Source organism: Spinacia oleracea, chromosome 1, assembly GCF_020520425.1.
Source record: "Spinacia oleracea cultivar Varoflay chromosome 1, BTI_SOV_V1, whole genome shotgun sequence".
Classification (NCBI taxonomy): Eukaryota; Viridiplantae; Streptophyta; class Magnoliopsida; order Caryophyllales; family Amaranthaceae; genus Spinacia; species Spinacia oleracea.
The window spans coordinates 73,551,619-73,574,591 of record NC_079487.1 but is presented as its reverse complement, the minus strand read 5'-3'; the positions used below and the strand labels follow the sequence as shown (position 1 = coordinate 73,574,591).

Genomic DNA, 22,973 nt, shown 5'->3' with positions numbered 1-22,973 from the left:
AGGTAGCGGGTAGTGGTTCGACCTATTCAAAACGCTACTTGTAAAATTGGTAAGTGTTTGGTGTGGTAGCGGGTGAGGTAGCGCGCGGTTAGTGGTTGAGGTGGCAGTTGAGTAACCTTTATAAAACGTTAAAAATAGTAGCATTTAAAGGTAGCGGGTAGCGTTTGATAAAATTATAATAAAGTTAAACAATATACGAAGTATATAACTTTTTTGTATTTTACAATCTTAACCACTAATTTTACCAAACACTCATACTAGTTATCCGTTAATATGATAATTAACCGTTACCCACTATTATTGACCGCTATCCGCTACTCCTACAACTATCAAGTACTCAACCGCTAAATGCTACCGCTAGTTTTGCGGAACATGACTATACGAGTAATGTACTCCGTATACGAGTATTCAGTAGTGCAGGAAGAAAAAGTCGGCCTTACCGAGCAATTCCGAAACTTACAAATAGTAGATGTTTTTTTCCAAACTAACCAACATTCTACAATTTCTTTCCCCTCTTTCTAGAACACCAATACCACCTTAATTTTTCTTCACTTTCTAGGGTTACTCTTCTGATTGCAGATCATCAATTTCACTTGATTCCCCACCCCAAAATTTGGGGATTTCAGCTGATTAATTACAACCAGTGCTGAAATTATTTAATGATGTTTTAATATTTATTAATTTAGAGCTAAATTAGTTCTTTCATAATGGATTCGAATAATTGGCGACCTGCTCAAAATGAGGCGCCACCTATGGACGGTGGCGATTGGCGGAGTCAACTTCTGCCGGAGTCCCGCCAACGAATCGTCAATAAGATGTGAGTTGTTTTTGTTTTAAAGCTTTGATTTTTAATACTTGTTTGATGAAATTATGCAATTTTGTTTTCCCCCCCGGTGAATTCGGTGTGTTTGAGAATTGGGGTTTAAATTCAGAAATATTGATGTAACTGTGTTTGGTTATTGAATGAGATAGATGTTAGAAGTTGTGAATTTGGTACTTTTATCATTGTTTTGATGAGTGATTGGCAGCTTTTAATGGTATTAATTCGGCGAATTCATATTTTCTAATATTGTACTAGAAACGTTTATGTATCAATGATCCATCAAACCCTTTGGGTGGAAGTGGAGTCTTAGGGAGTGTTTGGTATGAAAGTTGGAAAGGAAGTGGAATGTAAACAAATAAGAAGGGGGAAAGGTAATGTTAACCATTTCTATTATTGGTTATTTGGTATATCATAGGAAAGGAATCACTTGTATAAGATTGTTTCACTTAATATTTATATGTATAAATGAAAAAATCATAATGAATCGAAACTAGTACAAATTAACAACAAATAAAACATTGAAGAACAGCCATACTCCTCCCCTGTTTAATTGTTTATAGCATGTAAATAAATATGTACTTTGTATTATATTTATGTAAATAGTTAGTATTAGGACAGCTCATCTTTTGTTGTACGTATATGGGTTTTATCACCTTTTGCTGAGTAATCCAATTAGTTGAGTTTTATAGCACTGTATAAGAAGAGCTTCATCTTCTCCAGATTTTCCCGCCCACCCACCCACCCACCGTCCACCATTGACCCACCACCTTCACCATCGCAACAACCGCCAATAAACTCCGCCTCATGTGCAGCTATGGAGGTCACATGGTCCCTCGCCCGCACGATAAGTCTAGTTTCAATTGGGAGTAAGTTGAGAGGAGAGAGGGGTGAGAGAAGAACAAAGGAGAAGGAGAAAGCAAGGAGGTGGTGTGCATTGTGCATTTGAGGGGAAATGGTAATTGTTACTGTAGCCCTTGGAGCAGTAACGAAGTAGGTGAATCAATTACCCTTGAGTAACGGTAACGGTTACCGTATACTCCATACCAAACGGCTTATAACGTAAACGGTTATCTGATTCCGTTTCCAACTCTAAAAATTTAGATACCAAACATCCCCTTAGTTCCTGTAAATTGGGTAATATGGAGGGTCAAAGAGTTGTTTAATTTGGCCTTTTGCTCTTTTCATGCTATGTGATTTCATTTTTAATGCTGACACAAAGACTATCGGTGTAAACTAAAGCCGTGAAAAACTGACCCGATCTGAAACGACCCAAACCCGTAACCGACCGGGACCCGAAATGTTGTTTAAATAGGAAACCCGTAACCCCACCGTATCCGACTCGACTAAAACTATAATCGATTTTAACCCAATGTTGTATGACCTGACCTCGACACCCGATCGGAAGATGACCGATAACAGTTCTCACCCGAGTGGACAATTATCCGAACATGATTCTACACCCGACCCAACAATGATATGAACCCGATTATAACCCGACACAACTTGTTAGGGACCCGACCTATGACGACCTGTTATCTGTGTTGTCCGATTTAACCCGACCTGTTGATAACTCGACTTGTCATTGGCCACGCTAAATAGTAACTCCAAACTTCAATTCAACCTGATCCTTCTTACACTTCTTACACTGACCAGATCGAATAATATTTTTTTGTCCTAGTTTTATAACTTTATCCATAGTGATTCTGCCTTCCTATTCACAAGGCTTGTGTCTGTACAAACTTTTTGCTATTTTGTTTTGGTCTGTTATCTATCAAGAAGAAAATTTCAATTTTTCTTAGTAATTTTTCTCTAGAGAAACTTCTTTGATCATCCAATCTGGTGACCGTCTCACTGATGGCAGTGTTTCAATGGCGGACCTAGCTAAGAAACGGGGGTTGGGTGGGGGGAACGTGTCACACCCGGAAAAAAAAACTGAAACTCAAATTCAATAGCAAACGTTAATAAAGACATATAATAATTGGGCAGAAGCACATAACATAACATGTCGTAGCGGTTATCAGAGTGTTGCAGAACCTACATCAGGTTCGGATACCATTCTAACAAATTGGGTTTTTTTTCCCTTCCTTTTTTCTAATTAGTCATTTTTAGCTATCACTGTATCTTCTGTTGTTAATATTTTGTATAAGTCGAAACAATTTTTTTGCCTTTTTCCACCTTCATGTACTTCATACTGCGTAGTTCTTACTACATATTTAATTGGACTGCTCTTCTAAATATAAAAACATTTAGTAATAAAATAATTTTCTTAGACTATTACTCTATCATAAACCATAATAGTAGTCATCTTCGGTTTTGTACATTCTTTTTAGACTTTTAGTGATACATTTATAAAAAAAGATTCTCAAGTAATTTGAACTTTGTGGTGTATGCAACTATGCAATCAACTATACGATTTTTCCATCATGAAAAGTCCCTACAAGTTACCCACTTTTAGTACACGAATTTATAACAAAGTCTTTTTATACACTAGTTATACTAGTCGTATTACTTTTGTGTCACCCTTGACTTGCAATCCTGGTTCTGCCACTAAAAGGTCAATTGGCTTTCTGTTCATTCCTCCGTCTTGGAATTGTGATGTTCCTCTTCAGGGAACTTCTTTAGATCATATCTTGGATTATTCTCTATTCCTTGTATTGTTGAAAATTTGTTGATACTATTACATTTTCTCCCAACCCCGTTGAGCTTTTAAAAGCATTAGTTTTCCTTTTCCAAAGAAAGTGCTTACACTATACAACAGAATGGGGACAACAGCTAAAAGAAATTGAGGAGGCAACATTTGGTTTATATTTTTTACTTGCCCAGTTCTTTATCTAGTGCAACATTTGGAGTTTTCTTCTTTTCTTATATATGTACAACTTTTACCATTTATATCTTTAAATATGGAGTATATTTGAGTTAAAATTATAAATCATTGATATTTTAAAAGCATATATGAGACGAATCTTATAAGATCCCAAATGATTATATTGTTCCTTACGTAAAAGTCACAATAAATGATCAAAGGGTAGTGTGTGAACAGTGTAAAAACACAAATGCTGCAATAAAAAAAGAACAGGGGAAGTATTCCGCTAGGTTTAATTACTTTTTGTGCTTGAAGCTTCACAGGAAGCGGAGTCGTTGTGTGATGGTTGTTGTTGTATTTTTATTCTTCTTAAGCCTAGTCAATGCTGCAGTTTTGCACATTGATGATATTTCCAGTTGCATACTATTTAAACTAGAGGTCTTGCCTCTTATGGCCCAAAACGTTCATGAAGAAATTATCTTTATTGTTAGCATGAGGTCTGGAACCAAAGCTTATGTGTGCTAACGCAGGAACACAACAATAACAATAATGCTTATTTAAAGTGACTTTTTATCAGTTTCTTCATGGGCAAAGCTTGCTGGTGCTTCCCAAATTACTCTGTAGGGAAGATATAGAGGACTTGGTTTAAGTTACTTTCTCTGGACACCTTGTCCTTCTTGTGTATTACCTTCACTGAAGACTTAATAAATTATGTTTTACATATAAAAAGCAATAATGCTTATTTTTTGTCATTTAACACCTTAAACAAATTAGTTTTTGTAATTAAACACCTTACTTATTTTTTTATTATATTTAAACACCTTAAAAATCTAAAAATTTATAAATCAACACCGCTTAACGATTTCCATAAGAAAAAAAGGTTGATTTTTAATCATGCTATAACTTCCAAAGCATAATTTGATGGTAGAAGGAGTTGTTTACCACCATATCATGCCTTGGGAACTTTAGCATAGTTAAAAACTAATGTTTTTTCTAACAAAAATTGTCAAGTGGTGTTGATTTCTAAATTTTTTTGTTTTTTAAGGTGTTTAAAAACAATAAAAAATAAGTAAGGTGTTAAATTACAAAAACTAGTTTTTTTAAGGTGTTAAATGACAAAAAATCCTATTTTTATTGTATGTATGAAACTTTTAGATGAGTGGTTAGTAAGAATCACGATCTAGTAACTAGCATTGGTCAGTGAAGAAATTTGGAAGAAACATGTATAGCTGCACAAAGAGAACACAATGTTAAATGGTTATCAAATATCATCAAGTCCTTAACTTTGTGAGGCTGCGCGGTAATGAGGATCTAACTTTTAGGAGTTAAGCATACTTTCAGGATTTAATGTTTCATTTTTTTTTTATTGTTAAGGACCTGTATTTATATTTTGCATCGTTAAGGACCTCAATTGAAACTTCCGTTATTTTAACCAAGAGTAAACCCAAGAGGGTAGTTAACAACATATAAAAGCAAAGTAAAACACATCTTTAGGACCTAAAGTTTCATTTTTATTAATTTTTTTTAATTGTTTGGACCTAAAGTTTATTTTGCATTATATGGGACCTAAATCCAAACTTCGTACTTTAACCAAGAGTAAACATAAAGGAGAGTTAATAACATATGGAATATAAAACAGAATTAACACAATACAAATTAATATATTGTTTGTTGGAATAAGGAAGACATTGTTCAGCTTTATATGTGCAGCTTCTTTCTTCAGTTTGACCTCATCCACCTATCTCCTATAGCTATATATATATATATAGATGATGATGATGATGATGATGATGATGATGATGATCCATATCCACGACAATTCATGAAGAAAAAATCAACTTTAGAGCATAAACGATAAATCAAAGTGCAACCCACATGATAAATCTGTGCTTAGGCACACTCAACCTGTTCCAAACAGCTCTATCCCAGTGAACTCTTGTTGGAACATCAGCCAGTAGCTTGTAAATTTCTTTATGGAGAAACTTACTTGTTGCTTGAACCAAACCTCTGTAAAAAGAGCTTTCATCTTCTCCTTCGTTTCACATACTTTCTTCCAATGCCAGCTACAGTCCTTCGGATGACTGTAGCTCCACCAGTCTTTAGAGCGTAGGTAGACAACATGGATCCACTTGACCCATAGGTATCCTGTTTTGTGGAAACATCCCACTCATGTTTTGCCATTGCAGCTTGGTTCCACCTCACAATATCACATACTCCTAACCCGCCAGCACTCTTTGGCAACACCACATGCTCCCAAGCTATTGCACGCGGGCCTACAATATTATTTCCATACTAAAGAAAGTTCCTGCATATCTTTGTAATGCTGTTCAAAATAGTTCTAGGAGGTACTATAACCTGAGCTCAATAGATGTGAATACTGGTGAAGACGGAATTTACCCGCAAAAGATAAATTCCTGGAACCCCAAGTTCTCAACCGAGCAGTCATTTTATCCACAATCTGTTCACAGTGGGCCACAGAAATTCTCTTCGAACAAATTGGGATACCTAGGTATTTAAATGGTAAATACCCTCTAGCAAAACCAGACATTTTAAGCACCTCTTGTACTGTCTCCACTCTCCTCTTTCATTCCATTGACATACATAGCTGATTTCTGAGAGCTAACCTGCAGCCTGCTGTATCAGAGAAAAGCTTAAGAGCTCTCAAAACCGTGGTGATAGTTTTTCTCCCCTTTGCATAATATCATCTGCAAAACTCATACCTGTAAAACTCATGTGAGTTAGCTTTAAAGCAGAACACCTAGGATGGTATTTGAAACCAGGCTTCTCTCCCATTTTCTTCATTATTTGGTGTTAAATTTGCCAATGATAAGAGGCAAACTTGAAACCTCCAAATATATCCCTTCCCATTTGAACAAGACATTTATTCCCTTTTCTTGATTAACTATGTCGAGCCTCACAAGGTAGAGCCTATTTTATTCAACCTAAATATGAAGTTCATCATGTAAGAAAGGTCAGCAGGAAGGCAAAAATTGTGTTGACATATTAGGCCCCATAAACAAAGTGAAGTTAAAGAAGGGCGAAGGAGAATAAATATTAGAAATTGAAGTGTTAAAGTTTGAAAGCTTTTAAGTGGAACACAAGGAGACAAAGTCTTGATGAACCAAATAAAGTAAGTTTCCTAAAGCATACTGGTTGGAACTTGAAGCCTTTATACCTTCTATTCTTTAACCTTGAGTTTAGCCACGTCAGAACCCTCAAAAGACCTCATTAAGGCGTTTATTGCATAAATTTTGGTTAGTATTTTGGGTGAGATTAGTACATTGTTGTTCTTAGATTCATTAAGAAATTGTTATCTGTAGCAAAATTGTGTTGAGTACTTGAGTGTTACAAGTCAGGAATATTTTATTCCTAAATCCTAATAACTTCCACCAGTTCTAGTTTCCTTTGGCAGTGAGTAATATTAAAATCATAATTTGAAAAATAGCGAGCAGCATTATATTTTAAACAAAATATCAGAAACTTCTCTATACCATATATTAATACTATTTATCCCTAATATATTTGAAAAAGTAGCAGTTATTTTTGAAATAACTAAAGACCGAAGCCAAAAAATGACAACTAGAAAAGGAAAGAAATTGGAACAAACAGACTCATGGTAATACAAGTAGCTGTGCAGAAGTAGCTCAAGCTAGGTGAGCCTAGCAGAAATGTCTACCGCGTGCTGGAGAGAGATAGGTCTATAATCATCTGTGTGATCTTATTAAATTTTAGCTTTATCTCTTGACATGAGATTGCCCGAAGAGGGGAGATAGTGATTTTTGTGGTTTATGTTACAGTTAAGTGGCTGAAATTTATTTAATGAGTTGAAGGGCTGCTTATTTTGAGTTTACTTCTTTTTATACAAGTAACTAAGATTTGGTCATGGTACTAATAGTTCAATATTCTTTGCAATTGAAGAATGGAAACTTTGAAGAGACATCTCCCGTTTTCTGGCCAAGAAGGGCTGCAAGAACTTAAGCAGATTGCCATACGATTTGAAGAAAAAATATATAGCGCTGCGACAAGCCAGGCAAGTTATGCGTTTGCTTATACCTTAATCTTGATATTACAGTTTCTTCTTTTGGCCATCACATTTTAGATACTGTTAATAATTCTCAAAAATATTTTCTTGTTTCTTATTTTACTGTAAATCCAGTCTGATTATCTGAGGAAGATATCATTAAAGATGCTTACAATGGAGTCGAAATCTCAGAATTCACTCCCCAATGCGTTGCCTTCCAACTCTTCTGGTATGAGCAGAAATCCGCAGGATTCAGGTGATTATATTTGATAGAGTTTTCCCTTTTGTGTAGACCATGTTGATACAGTTAAGAATGCATCCCTATACAGTTTAATGTGGCCAACATCTAAACATCATTAGTTTTGTACTTGCAAAGTTGCAAGCTTGTCATCGATTTGTTTTTACCTAGGTTTTTCAAGGTAGTTTTTTTTTTGTTAGATATGAAATGATAACAAATGTGTGCAATCGAAGTGGATGGCAAAGGATGTGCCGAAATCTTATATTCCTCCAACTTGTTTTTGGCATGTCTTTCTGCTTTTGAAATCCGATCAAATGTCCTTTGTGTCTTGTTGAATACCCTATTGTATGTTTAATGGAAAAAAGAGAAAAAGATAACTTAGGTACCTCTCCTCTCAAACAATCCCATAACTAAAATATAAAATAATAAAAGGCATGGCGCCATGGCTATTCAAGTCTAATAACTTTGTCTAGTTGATTAAAGCTATGACCTGAACGTTCTTGCATACCCTTTGGAGAATTGTTTTTGCTTGTCGTGAAGCTTTAGTCGTGAATAAACTAGTCTTATATGCATGCGATGCATGCGAAAGTAAATAAAAAAGTAAAGTCACGTTATTATATTTAATAAACTCAATTAACATGTAAGAAAAATTGTTCATAAAGTTACTCTTTAAGAAAAAATTGTTCAACAATAATTTTGATTAGAGAATTTATGGTGATTGGAGAATTTTTGGGATGTGATTGGAAAGTAAAATTATTTTAATTACTCGTGAACAACTTTTTTCATATTTAATTTTGCCATGTGCGAACAATTTTGAATGGAGATCAATTGAATTGCAAATTGGTGGAGATTGTATCAAAAGAAATGTTGACCTTTTGATTGATTTTGCATCTCTATTCTATAAGAGAACTCCTGGGGTCATTTTAAGAAATGACCTTTTTCCCTTTTGGTGTCTACTATAAAATAGGCTATAATACCCTTTAATTAGTAAGTTCACAATTTAACTAAATTAATTAAAATTTGAATTGTAATAATTCTAAAAACTAATTATTTGATGCCAAGGAAATAAGATCTTTCATAGTTTAGTAAATGGAAGATATTTGCAATTTGTTAACAACAAATTTAAAATAATGTTCAACCATCTTAAATTTGAATCCTTAACCTCTCTTTCGTAATTTATGAAAATTTCTAATTCCTTAATTCTCTCTCCCTTAAAATTGTAATCCCTTTATTGTCTCCTTAATGTTTACGCAGTACAATCTTAATTTGCTATCAGCTATCAAACTCCATTTTATAACCGCCTTCTCCCTGATAGTAGCCCTCTACTTAGTCTGTGACTCCCACACTGTCTTATACCCGCTTCTCATCGCGGTTTCTTGCCGCCGCCATAACCTTTTCACCAGTTTTTTTTATCTTTATAGATCGCTGAGCATGAGAATGGCCATAAAACATTCTATAAAGCCTCGTGTTATTTCAGGTGCATATAAGATTAGTGATTATATATCCCTTGATTAAGATACTTTCTTAATTTGCAGTTTTCTTTGTAATTGCACCTTCCTTATTTGTAGTTCTTTGTTTTATCGTTTTTTTTCCTCTGACAATTTCCTTTTCGGTGTGTTTTGCAATTAAACTCTCATTGTATTTTACTATTAAGATGGGCATTATAGACTATGCATAAGGGGACAACAAAATGTCAATTACCATAATGACCTTAGAAATTCCCTTATAGAATAGAGATAATGTCCATTTAGAGTATTATTTTTTCTCGTATCCTAAAACAAATTTAGCGTGGGTCTTCATGTAGTTTTCACATTGGTTTATCTAACATTGACACAATATAATCAAGTTTTATATCTTTTCAAGTTGAGGAGTTACAAAGGAGAAATAATAAAAACCCTTAAAAAAAAGGAGCAAATAAAGACTTGATAACTATTATTGAACAACACAAAATTTCCAATTAAAATTCTATGAATAGCATAAATGAACTAAAAATAAATAACCTTATTGATTAATACCAACTGCAAATTCTATTAACTTTAGGATATTTTGGTATTTACTACCTTAAAAATACACCACTTTTGTATTTACTACCTTATGAAAATTTATTTTAATTTACTACCTTAAACTATGTTTTTGTTAGTAATCACTACCACTTTACAATTTTCACATTTTAAAATTAAGATATCTTAATCGTTTAAAGTGATTCTGAACCCATTCTTCTCATTTAATGTGTAAAGATTCCATAGAGATATTGTTTTCAAAATTTTGTAAAAGGTAAAACGAATTGAATAATGTTTGTGAATTATCAAGCGAATTGTTTGAAATGTCGATTGCAATGAAATCCCTATAGAAAAAGGAAAATAATGAATTTTGGATCACTTTAAACGATTAATTTTAAAATGAGAAAATTGTAAAGTGGTAGTGATTCGTCTTATTGCTACTCTGCTGCTACCAGAAAATTCAAAATACTCAGGAAATTCATTTTTATTAAAATTTAAGTGTTGATCTTGAAGAAATCTGGCTAATTGATGGGCATTTCATGTTACTCAAGCCTTCTATGTAACCAAAATATTTTACATTTTGGAATTTCAAGGATTCTAAAACATTGATCATACTCTGTCCGTATGTTTTCAGAAGTTACCGAGTTACATGTTGACCGGTACAAGTATTAAGAAAGTTTATTACTTTAGTTGAATATTATATAATAATGAAGTAAGTGGGGTAGTTGATAATAAATAAATAGAAAAAAGGAAATCGGGAGTAAAAGTTACTTAAAAGCAATTGGTTATGATTGCAGTGGGAGTAGGAAATAATAAAATAATTGAAGAGTGGATGTAAAAGTTGCCAAAAAAACATGAAATTCATAATAAAATACGGCCACAAAGTGAAATTGTAACCCTTCAAAAAATACGGAGGGAGTACTAACATTTGCACCATTATCAAAATCATTAATTCTTTTTTATATGATAAAATTTGAGGATGGGTATAATGTTTTCATCCTAGTTCACCGCAGGCTATTCGAATGGTTTATACAGATTAATAAAGTTAACGGATTCTTGAATAATACTCTTTTTTAAACCTTCCCTCAAAAAAGGTATATAATTGATTGTAAAATTTGTTATTTTAGGACCTTTTCATCGTTGCTGATTTTGTTGAGAATGTGATTTATTTATTTTTAGACTTAATTCATGTGATTGATTGTTACGTATTTTTGACGTTATTTATGTAATTGATCACGTAAGTTATCATGATTTCCTTGATTAGTGAAAATCGTTTTTGTTATTCATCCCTATACTATGGGAGGAGGGGTACTTTAGTATTTTTACGTGGACATCAAGTCCTCCCCTATTTCCTTATAGAATGGACTTAATTCCTGTGATTGATTGTTACTTATTTTTGGACGTTATTGATGTAATTGATCACGTAAAAATTATCATGATTTCCTTGATTAATGAGAATTGTTTCTTTTTTAATTTTTTTATCTCAATATGTGAGGAGGGGTATTTTAGTATTTTTATGTGGACACCAGTCCTCCCCTCTTCCCTTTTAGAATAGAGATGAATTATTTTTATATTATAATACTCCTGGTTTGTCTACTCACGAGCCTGTCACACCTGCAACCATATTAGATTTCTCGTGTCAAGCTCAAAAAGATCTTTTTCCCCCCGTCTTGTGCTCATCTAGTGGATAGAGTAGTAGCACTTGTTGTATTTTCTTTATACAGTTGTATACTCTTATATATATATATATATATATAGATGTATGGGAAACACGTCTTTCTGCTCTTTGCTGTTGGATTTTACTAAATCTCTTAAAACTGATCTTGTCACTTTATTAACCTCCGACAGGGTATATTACGAATTTTAATTTTAAGGAGCAATTTCGCTGATTTACCTTTATTATCATGAACTGTGAAAATGCTGCTTTCCTTCACGTTTCCTTTCCTATCCCATGTATAGTACTTCTCTTTCTCCTGTTATTTTTTTTTGGTGAAACCAGATCATCATCCGCGTTACAAATTTATAATTATCTTTAGGTCTGGTCAGTACATTATGCATTGGCGAGTTGGTGATATAGGGCCGATAGGGGGTTGCTTACTTTCTGTATTTCAATTTTATGTTGTGCTAATTCTTTCTAGTCTTGTATTTATTGGTTGATTTAATGGTCTACAGAGTGAGATTTGGAGTGTTTCTAGATGATTGAACTCTGATTTATCATTGAGTATCAAATATGCCCCACTCACTTATCGTCTGTTTCTCTTTCTCACTCAGTACCTTCTCAAAATATGCAATCCCAAGTGCAGAGTCAGAGTCAATCTGTTCCCCACCAGATGGCGTCTCAGTCTCAATCCCGGCAGCAGGTTTTAGCTCAGAACATGCAAAACAATATAGCATCTGCAGGCATGCAAACTACTGCCAGCTTGCCGAACTCTTTGCCGCAGGTTAATAGTTTAGCACAGAACATGCCAAATGCTTCTCAAAATACCAACATGCAGAGTATTTCTGGCATCTCACAGAACTCAATGGGAAGTACAATGAATCCTGGAGTATCGTCCAACATGTTCACAAATGCCCAAAGGCAGATGCAAGGAAGGCAACATACTCAACAGGCTGGTTCCCATCAGCAACAGCAATCACAGAATAGTCAGCAATACATGTACCAACAACAGTTGCAGCATCAGATGTTGAAGCAGAAGTTGCAGGGAAATATCCAACAACCAGTCATGCAGACACCATTACAGCAACAACAACCACAATCACAGGCTCAACAAAATCTGTTACAGGCAACTCAGCAACCAATCATGCAAACCTCATCTGTTATGCAGCCTTCTATGATGTCTGGGTTACAGCCAAACCAACAGTCTTCTATTCAACAACCATCTCAGTCTGTGCTTCAGCAGCATCAACAATCAGTACTCAGGCAGCAGCAACAGCCACAGTCACAGCCACAGTCACAGCCACAGCCACAGCCACAGCCACAACAGACTTCTATTAATCAACAACAGCAAACTCAGCTACCCCAGCAATCAATGATGACATCCCAGGGCCAGCAGCAGCAGTTAATGGGACAACAACCAAATTCTGCGAATGTGCAACAAAATCAACTGGTTGGCCAACAGAGTAATATCTCCGATATGCAGCAACAGCAGCAGCAGCAGCAGCAACAACCACAGCAGCAGCAGCGTATGTCAGGTCAGCAGAACAATCTTCAAAACCTACCATCACAACAGCAAACCAGCCATCAGAACATGCAGCAGCAACATATGATGGGTCAACAAAGCAATCTTTCTAACATGCATCAGCAACAGTTAGGTCATCAAAGTCATGCTGGGGGGCTTTCACAGCAGCAATTGATGGGAACGCAATCGGGGAATGCTAACATGCAGACGAATCAACACTCAGTACACATGATGCAACAACAAAAGGGTGTAGTTCCGCAACAGAACCAAAATGCTTCTTTATTGCCAGGTGGCGGGCAGCCAGCACAGTCACAATCGCAGTCACAGCAGCAGTTGATGTCACAGCTACAATCTCAGCCAGCCCTACAACAGCAATTGGGTTTGCAGCAGCAGACAAATTCCCTTCAACACAATATGCAGCCTCGGATGCAAAATCCAAGTTCTTTGCTTCAGCAGCAAAACATGATTGATCAGCAAAAGCAGATGTTTCAATCACAAAGAGCTCTTCCGGAGGCACCATCTAGTATGTCTTCCAACCTAATTTTTATTTTTTACTACATGGTATCTTGAAGATTATATGTTTGTACTAGTGCGCATTGAGGGTAGCATCTAGTACGGCACTTATTTCTCATCAAGTATTTTTGTCGTTTCTTCTTGTTTGACGTGGTGCCCAGAGTACCATAAGGTCCATTACACATTTAGAATTTTAGACAGTCTTACTGGCATGTTGTATACTTGTATTGAATTCTGTCCCTGAAATTTTTCATTGTCATTAGCTAGGTGTCCAATGGTGATGTTAAAAGATTTTTCCATGTCTTGGATGTTTGCTTTAGAAGATAACATTAGTGCTACATATATTTTTCTTTCTTGTCGTCCGATTTTATATCTCTGTTTTCGGGGTTTGATACAATTCACTTTTCTATCATCTTATGTCTTGTCTAATTGTGGAATCTGTAGTCCTTAAATATTAGCTAAAGCTAGTGCCTTATGAATAGGTTCCTTGGATTCCACTGCTCAGACTGGTAATACAAATGCTGGTGACTGGCAAGAAGAGGTCTATCAAAAGGTGACAGTTTGCTTCCTCCCACTGTCCTGCAGCTAACATTTGGTTTCAACTTTGGTTTTCTAAACTATTTATGCGTGCTTTATGCCCCAGTGGCTGATCTAGATTAGATATTGTTGTCATTTTGTGTGCTATGTTGCCTTTGCCATGAAATAAAGTTCCTCCTCACTTTTGCGTGAATTCTTAAAGTGCCCATGTGAGTAGAACACTTTTTCCTTTGTATATTTGTCCCTGGGAGTAGAACACTTTTCGTTACACATAATAGTACAACACATACGTTTGCCTCAGCAGAATAAGAGAAGAATGTGCGAAGAATTTGCTTCTTCAAGCTACTAACAACTTATAATTATGTCTATTTATATAACCACAACTCACATTAACTAAATTCTTTAAGCCACTAAACTTAGTAATAATGCTCCTTAAATTGGCTTTCCCACATATTGATTTTTTGTAAAATGCTGCGCTGAAGTTTTTCTCTAACAATTCCAACCAAACAAAATAATGGAATGAACCCATTGCCTCCCAGATAGCCCAACCGTACACTCCCTAAAAACGAGATTAGGATCTTTCTAGGATAGGCCGTCGTAATAATTAGTAACTTTGCTTTTGGTTGGAAGCCTTAGAAGTCCATCAAATGTAGGAGTAATCTGTGGTTTTGTAAGGATTTCCTGGTTTTCAATAAGGTCTCGTCCGGTATCGTTTTTTGTTTCCAATTTTCTGTTTTTTACAAAACTAAAAACCAAAATATGAAAACCACAAAAAAGTAGTTTCCAGTTTTTTGTTGTCAGTTTTCAAAATCAACCTGACTACTATTAGTATGACTATTTCTTTATTCATGATTCAACGTAAATCATGACTTTCAAAACTAAAAAACCAAAAACTGGAAAATGACAGTGATACCGAACGAGCCCAGCTCTGAATAATGGATTGTCTCAATGACTTAATTATTCAACGGTCTTGGTATGTTTTTTCTTGAGGTGTGGGAACGTGCGGTGTGGCATATTAGCGATGGGATATGTTTCCTCTTTGTGTATGCAAGTGGTTCATCATCTGTGTGAGACTCTTGAGTTCATTGTTTTTCTGTTCTGCGGCCACTGCTTTTGAATGTTAGCTAAAACAAGAATGCTGACTATCCTTGGTTGATGATTGACAGATTAAAACTATGAAGGACATGTACTTCGCAGATCTTAATGAGATGTACCAAAAAATTACTATGAAACTGCAGCAGGTATCTGATCATCCAATTATGAAGTTTATTTGATTCTTCTTTTTGCTAATCTTATTGCCTCTTGTTCCATTGACCAAGTGGGATATAAGCACTAGATTTGAGTAGTCCATGCCCCATCTTGTTAAAAGTCAATATAGTTGTCGCTTGTTTCTGTTTGACAATAGTTTTGTTCAAACTAATGTTGCAACGCACTTCAAGGGTAATAGTCACCTTTTTTTCGCAGAACAATTTCCCGACCCAGTTGTTGTTTTTTTATTTCTGTGAGACTGATATTTTTATATAAGCTATTGTTACTTTTTGTGATTTTGATGCTATTTGGTATGCATGTAACAGCATGATACTCTACCTCAACAACCAAAGATGGACCAGCTCGAGAAGCTTAGAATTTTTAAAAATATGTTGGAGAGGTTAATGCAAGTTTTACAAATAACAAAGAACAATATTCAACCAAATCACAAAGAGAAATTGCCATCGTTTGAGAAGCAGATTGTGGGATTACTCAATACCAACAGGCCTAGGAGGCCTGTTCCTTCCATGCAATCAGGGCAGATTCTCCCCCCTCAAATGCAGTCTATGCAACAAGCACAGCAGCCACATTCTCAGATTACTCAAGCACAATCACATGAAGTTGGTGTCAACCCACAGTTGCAGTCTATGAATTTACAAGGTTCTGTTACTACAATGCAACAGAGCAATGTTCCAAGCTTGCAGCATGGATCTGTACCTTCTATATCTGCTATCACTTCTTCACAGCAGAGCATGGGAGGTCCATTACAGACCAATCCCAATTTAGATTCCGGACAGGGAAGTACACCTAGTTCAGTACAGCAAGTTGCAATGGCATCTCTACAGCAGAATCCGGTTGGTGCTCCTCAGCAGGGGAACATGAATTCTTTGCAATCACAAAATGGAGTTAATATGTTGCAGCCAAACATTCAATCAAGTTCAAATATGCTCCAAAATCAGCATCTGAAACAGCAGCAAGAGCAGCAGATTATGCAAAACCAACAGTTGAACTTGAAACAACAACTCCAGAATAGGCATATGCAACAGCAAATGATGCAAAAGCAGCAGCTTCTGCAGCAGCAACAGCATTTACACCAGCAAGTGAAGCAGCAACAAGCTTCACAAATTTCAGCTCATCAGATGCCTCAACTTCACCAAAATGATGTAAATGAAAAGATGAGACAAGGATTAGGTCTTAGATCAGGTGTTTTCCCACAACATCTCTCATCAGCTCAACGGTTTGCACATCAGCAGCTGAAGCCTGTGGCATCTTTCCCTGTCTCTTCACCTCAATTGTTTCAGGCTGTGTCACCGCAAATTAACCAGCATTCTCCGCAAATTGATCAGCAAAATCTGCAACAATCTGTCTCAAAAGGGGGAACCCCTTTGCAGTCAGCAAACTCACCCTATGTTCCTTCTCCTTCAACTCCGTTGGCCCCATCTCCTATGCCTGGTGATGCTGAGAAACCGGCTGTTTCCTCACTCTCAAACGTTACAAACATTGGAAATCAACACAGTGGTGTACCTGCTGCATCTCAATCTCTTTCCATTGGAACTCCTGGAATATCACCGTCTCCTTTGTTCGAGTGTGCAGGGCTAGATGTTGCTCATGGTAACAGCTCTGCACTTAATTCTGGGAAATCTAGTTTAACAGAGCAACCACTTGATCGCTTACTGAAAGCTGTAAGTCGTATGTCCTATGAATTTCTTATATTTAGGTGTGGTCTAGACTACGCAGACAAAAAAATGAGTTTATGGATAATGTCTTACTTCTATTTTTTTCCCCCTCTTCAGATGAAATCAATATCCCCAAAAGCATTAAATGCCTCAGTCTGTGACATTGGTTCTGTTGTCAGCATGATTGATCGTATTGCAGGATCAGCTCCTGGAAATGGCTCTAGAGCTACAGTTGGTGAGGATTTAGTTGCCATGACAAAGTGTCGCTTGCAAGCTAGAAACTTTCAGACACAAGATGGAAGTACGGGAACAAAAAGAATGCGCAGATATACCAGTGCAATGCCCTTAAATGTAGCAGCAACGGTTGGTAGTATGAATGATAACTTCAAGCAGTTTGCTGGGTATGAGACATCGGAGTTAGAGTCAACTGCAACATCTAGTGTCAAGAAGTCCAGGACTGAGGTATGTGTGTTACATTGCTCATTTCCAATCTTAGAGCAGATATGCTGGTTAGATACCTCATATGTAGTGCCTGCTTTACTATTGGGGGGGGGGGGGGATTTTTTCATATTTCCTTTGTATTACTGTACACCCTCGGTCCCCCGTCTTCATTTATTGTATTGTTTTTCCATGCCTGTCAACCAACCGCAGTTGTCCCACCAGTAAAGGAATAAATAATTCTCTCAATTTATATCGGTATAAGAAGTTGACCAGTATTTTAGGACATTCCATAAAGGAAAATTTAAATGTTTTTTTTGTTCCTAAAGACGGGGAAAGTATTAATACATTGTGGCACATTTGACGTAGGAAGATGATGTTTTAAGTGCTCAAGCTCTTAGTTAAAGAAATATATTTATTTATTCTGAGACAAGAATGTTTCAAGGTAGTTAAATACTTACATATGTGGGTGCAAATATACTGAAGTCCCAGGTGTGCGCTTGCTGTCTAAAAGTTATAATAAAATCCTCTTCTTTATCTCTTTTTTTTGGCAAATAAAAGTTGTATTAACCAAAAATAGAAAAGAGTACAGCATTAGGAAACAGCCTTTACACCGACAAGCCTAGACAAACAACCAGCCTTTCTAAATGAGAAGCTCAAACACTAAGGCCTAACAAGTTAGAATTCTGCTCAACAGTATTTCTACTAGCTACTTTAAAACTAACTTCTCAAACACACCATAGGGAGTTTTACAATGATTATTAAAAACCATATCATTCTGTGAAGCCAAATCCCATAGATGAACTCCACAAAAAACATTTGAAGCAACTTATATTTGTTGCTTGTCTTTTTGCTACACTTCACTGCCCAGTTTAATTCTTTGTAAATGGACCTGGGGATCTGACAAACTGAAATAGCAGAAGGATGTAATTGCCACACTTGATCTTAATAACCAAATCTGGAAATAGATGCTCCACTGATTCAGTATCAACGCCACAGAGTTTGCACATAGCTGTAGGCACAACCTTCCATGCGAGCAACCTGTCCAAGGTTGGCAATATTCTTCAAATGGCCAACCATGAAATGAATATGCTTTTAGGTGTAGCTTGTTGTTGCAGATAACTCGTCTCCAGGGCACTTTCGGATAGTCTCCACTAAGCTTTTGGCACATTGATGTGATAGAGAAAACTCCCTGATCCACGAACCACTTCAGACCAACCTCCAACCTTCTTGAAAAGATCGACAGCCAAAAATCTTCTTGAGGGACCAAAACACATTACTAGGGAACTGAGAGTCTGACAGTGATTTACCCTTTATTTAATAACAGTCAACCCAATACACCCACAACTTACCTTTTTCACAAGAAGTAGCCTATAATAGCTTACAGATAGCTGCTTTGTTCCCGTTTTCCAGCCTCCTGTAGTACTTGGCAAGCATCAGTGGTGCCAAGAAACCGGCAATAGTATCCCCTTGTATCTCCTTTATTGCCTTCTTAGGAATGACGAACATCTGACACCACCAGAATGATTGAAGACTTGGGGCTTGTTTGGTTGACATGGGAATTTAATTCTTATAGGAAGTTGTAATTCAAGGGAAATTAGTTTCCTTGTTAAATTCATGGGAATTTCTTTAAATTGTTTGATTGACAACATGGGAATTAGAAACCCCCATGAACTTTGATTGACCAAGGGGGGGTATTTCCCATGTTTTGTAGGAATTCAAAGTTTCAAACTTCCCAGGAATACCAACTTCCTCCATTTTTACTTTTTTATGTCAACCAAACAACTGGCCAATCTATAACTTCCCATGAACTTCCACTTGCCCCATTTTTAGATGCCAATGAAACAAGCCCTTAACAAATTAGCCTTGACTAATTGAAGCCTCCCTGCATAAGATAGGTGCCTTGGAATCAACTCTTTGCTCTTGAGATCACCTTGTCAATCAGGGGCTTGCATTGAACACATGAGAGTTTTTTTGTTGACAATGGAACACACAAGCATCAAAAAGGGAACTTCCATGTTGGAATCTTCAAAGCGTCAAGAATATGATTTCTTACCACTTCACTTACACCACCAAAGTACACATTACTTTTATCTAGGTCAGCTTCTAGTCCTGAACAACATAGAAGTTGACACAAGATCTGCTCTATAGAACCGAGTAGATCACCATCAAACATGAATGATGTTTCACTTTTCACATCTAGAGTGAAAATTGAAATCTGGATCATTCTTTAGTTGCAACATACATATTCCTTGAGTGATACTCCATGCCAATCGCAAATAGGACAGGAGAGAAAGGGTCACCTTGCCTTAACCCTCTTATGCAGGGAAGGGATGGCAAGGTTCCTATTTATCAGCACACTATAAGAAACAGTACAAAGAGAATCCTGTCTAGGCACAAATTTGGAATACTTAACTCCATCATTACATCCCTCAAGAGAGCTCCATTTAATGGAGTCGTATGCATTTTTATGGTTTGATCATGCATCTTGGGGAGATGTGCTTCGTATTATAGGAGAGGAGGATATTATCGTCAATATGTCAACCAGGTAAAAATCCTGCCTGACATTCACTCACAATGCTATCAACTACCTTTTGCAATCTAGTCGTTAAGATCTTGGAAATGTCTTATAGACAACTGTACGACTATTGGCCTAAAATCTTTCACCTTTGTTGGATTTATCACTTTAAGGATCAGAGTGACTAAGTGCAATTACCTGCCTCAAGAGCTTCCTATCTGCAAAGAAATCTTGAATTTACTTACAATGTATTGACAACTTTACCAGCCAGCCCACCCTTTTTGTATCATTGTGTATAACATTGGGGTTTGACATCCTCTTTAATCAAAGGAAGTTTTGGGCATGTGCAAATCAAGATAGTGGGGTAAATAGATTGTTTTTCACTGACCCATGCCGCCATGATGACTGCTAGTTTGAAGGCCAGAGAAAGGATGTGTGTGTGTGTGTGTGTGGGGGGGGGGGGGGGGGGTCACTGGAAATCCTTCCACTCAAGATATCTTTCGAAAGAGCCTCTTTTCTTTCTGTGAAACAAAGGGGAAATAAAGTCCTCATATGTCATGCAACTCATCCAACCTTCTCTGCAGCCTCTTTGAGTGAGAATGATGAGTAGTTTATTCTTGTGTTAGTTGTGATATGAGTTACTAGGATTTTATTTTAGCCTGCAAATTAACATTGTAAACTAAGATTGTACTGGAAGACTCTTGATACAGATTTTTGTTTTGGCCTCTCCCTTAAAGAGCTTGAATATCATTTCAATTTGATATAGCTAAGCTGTGTTATGTTTTGCTTTTGCAGGTTAATCATACCCTGTTGGAAGAAATCAGAGAAATAAATGAGCGTCTTATAGATACCGTCATTGATGTCAGTGATGAAGATACAGACCCTTTTGTAGCCGAGGGCAGTGAAGGAACCATTGTCAAGTGCTCTTTTAATGCTGTATCTTTGAGTCCAAAATTGAAGTCGCACTACACTTCAGCCCAGATGGTACGCAATTTTTAACCCATTATAAACAATAGTTTACCGTCATGGCATTATACCATTCTCTCCCTGTTTCTTATATGCTGCCTATTCTATGCAGTCACCAATTCAGCCGTTGAGGTTGCTGGTTCCTGTAAATTATCCAAATTGTTCCCCAATTTTGTTGGACAAGTTGTCAGTTGATGTTAGGTGAGCTTTAACAGATCTTAACCTTCTTGTATTCTGGTGTAATTTCACCACTTTACTTTTATAAGATAATGGGTAATTCCATTCCTCTCTTCTTTTGGACTATAAGTTGGGTAAATACACTACATCAATAGATTTACCAAAACATCTTATCTTGGCAGGTTGCATTATATTTTTTAGGAAAAATTGGCCTCAATGACACAAACTATTGCCGAGGTGCATAGAACAACACAAACTAACACACTACGACCTATCACCCAACCTTTATATAAAACCCTTTATTTAATTTTGTGAAGTCCCCCACGTAAAATTTTTCATTTATTCCTACTCCCATCAATTCCCCATGTTCCAACATCCATCAAATCCTTAATTCAATTTGTCTTCTCCCCAACAAAGACCTTCAATTTTAATTTCATGATCCTCCATGCTATAATTTTATGCTAAAGATATCTTCCTTCTCAATGTTTTTCAGTTGATTTTGATGGATGTTGGAACTTAAAAGGTTGGGAATTAATGGGAGAAATAAGTAATAAAGATAATATGTCTCACGGGACACTTAAATAATTTGAGAATATTTCAATTCTCCTGTCTTCGGCCTCATTTATGTCACTACCTGCACTCAAAGTGATAGTTTGTGATGTGGGATATCTTCGCATTAGTTCGTGTAATTCTATGCACCTCGGTCAATTTTCCCTTTATTTTATTTTTTATTATCTCTGTTTTAATTTGTAATAGCTATCCCTTTGGTCATTTGAATTCATTTTCACCATTATCAATTGCATCAAGTATATAAAGACCGAGTGTTTTTCTTTTTGGGTACGTTTTCCAAATGGCGAGTAAGGTAAAATATGAGTCATAGATTAAAATTGTTTTCCAATAACACGAGATTAAAATGGTCCATTGCGGTTTTGCAGTAATGAATATGAAGATCTTTCAGCGAAGGCAAAGTCGAGGTTTAGCATTTCTCTTCGAAGTCTTTCACAACCAATGTCTCTTAAGGAGATAGCAAGGACATGGGATAATTGTGCTCGGGCTGTCATTTGTGAATATGCGCAGCAACAGGGTGGAGGGACCTTCAGCTCAAAATATGGTACTTGGGAAAAATGTTTAACCGCTGCTTGATCTTCAGCGCTATACCTTCAAAGTTAAGCAGGTGGACTTTAAAATTCATTTCTGCTGGGTCGAGTTTGTGAATAGAATGTTGTGCAAATCTTTGAGGGTGGTCTATAAATGTTCATATCTTGAATTTATTTGGATGTAACTTCTATCCCAACCCCCTATTAGTGATTATTTTTATATTTGTAGCATTTGCTTCATGGTGCCTGGTAGCTATAACTATGTATGAGGACTTGAGGTTAGGCATTTGTTACAATGCTATTGTTGTCTAAATGTAACGAATTACTTGGCCTCAATGAAATACCGTGTGAAGCGTATGGATGCTCGTCTTTCCTTGTTTTTTCTTTTCTTTTTCTGGTATCAGTGATTTTACCAAGGCTTGTTTTTCTTTTCTTTTTTCGTCTTTTCCTTTTTCCTAGTATGAATTGATCGTTTATTGATGCTCATCTTAAATAGAGGTCCTCCAGACTGAGAGGATTCGAAGAGGCAACTCGTCCCTCCTCCGAAGCCATAGGCATGGCATACCTCGAAAGCACGACAACATCCCCAAGTTATGGAACCAAAGCACCTGTCTCATCATTGGAGTCGAACATTATACTAAAGAGTAAAGACCTAGTTAAATAAATAGGTTCCCATTTGTATCAGATTACCAGGACAAGTCAAGTATTGGGGTGAGAAAAGTTTGTATAAAATTGTTGG

At 36.4% G+C, this 22,973-nt stretch overlaps 1 protein-coding gene across 3 annotated transcripts; it reads left to right on the top strand.

Moving 5' to 3' along the window:
- The first annotated feature begins 454 nt into the window (after window positions 1-454).
- Window positions 455-22,591, top strand: LOC110790960 (mediator of RNA polymerase II transcription subunit 15a). 3 transcript variants are annotated; one of them, XM_021995709.2, is made up of 11 exons: window positions 461-817; window positions 7,545-7,656; window positions 7,783-7,876; window positions 12,157-13,587; window positions 14,060-14,130; window positions 15,281-15,355; window positions 15,689-17,044; window positions 17,156-17,500; window positions 20,790-20,978; window positions 21,073-21,161; window positions 22,073-22,591. In XM_021995709.2, exons 1-11 carry the CDS (start codon window positions 708-710, stop codon window positions 22,278-22,280), a joined length of 4,080 nt encoding a protein of 1,359 aa, XP_021851401.1. In that variant the 5' UTR covers window positions 461-707; the 3' UTR covers window positions 22,281-22,591. The 3 variants fall into 3 exon arrangements, with proteins under 3 accessions (XP_056690285.1, XP_021851401.1, XP_021851400.1); XM_021995708.2 differs by having other exon boundaries at window positions 462-817; window positions 7,783-7,903; XM_056834307.1 differs by lacking the exons at window positions 20,790-20,978; window positions 21,073-21,161; window positions 22,073-22,591 and having other exon boundaries at window positions 455-817; window positions 7,783-7,903; window positions 17,218-17,358.
- The last annotated feature ends 382 nt before the right edge of the window (window positions 22,592-22,973 follow it).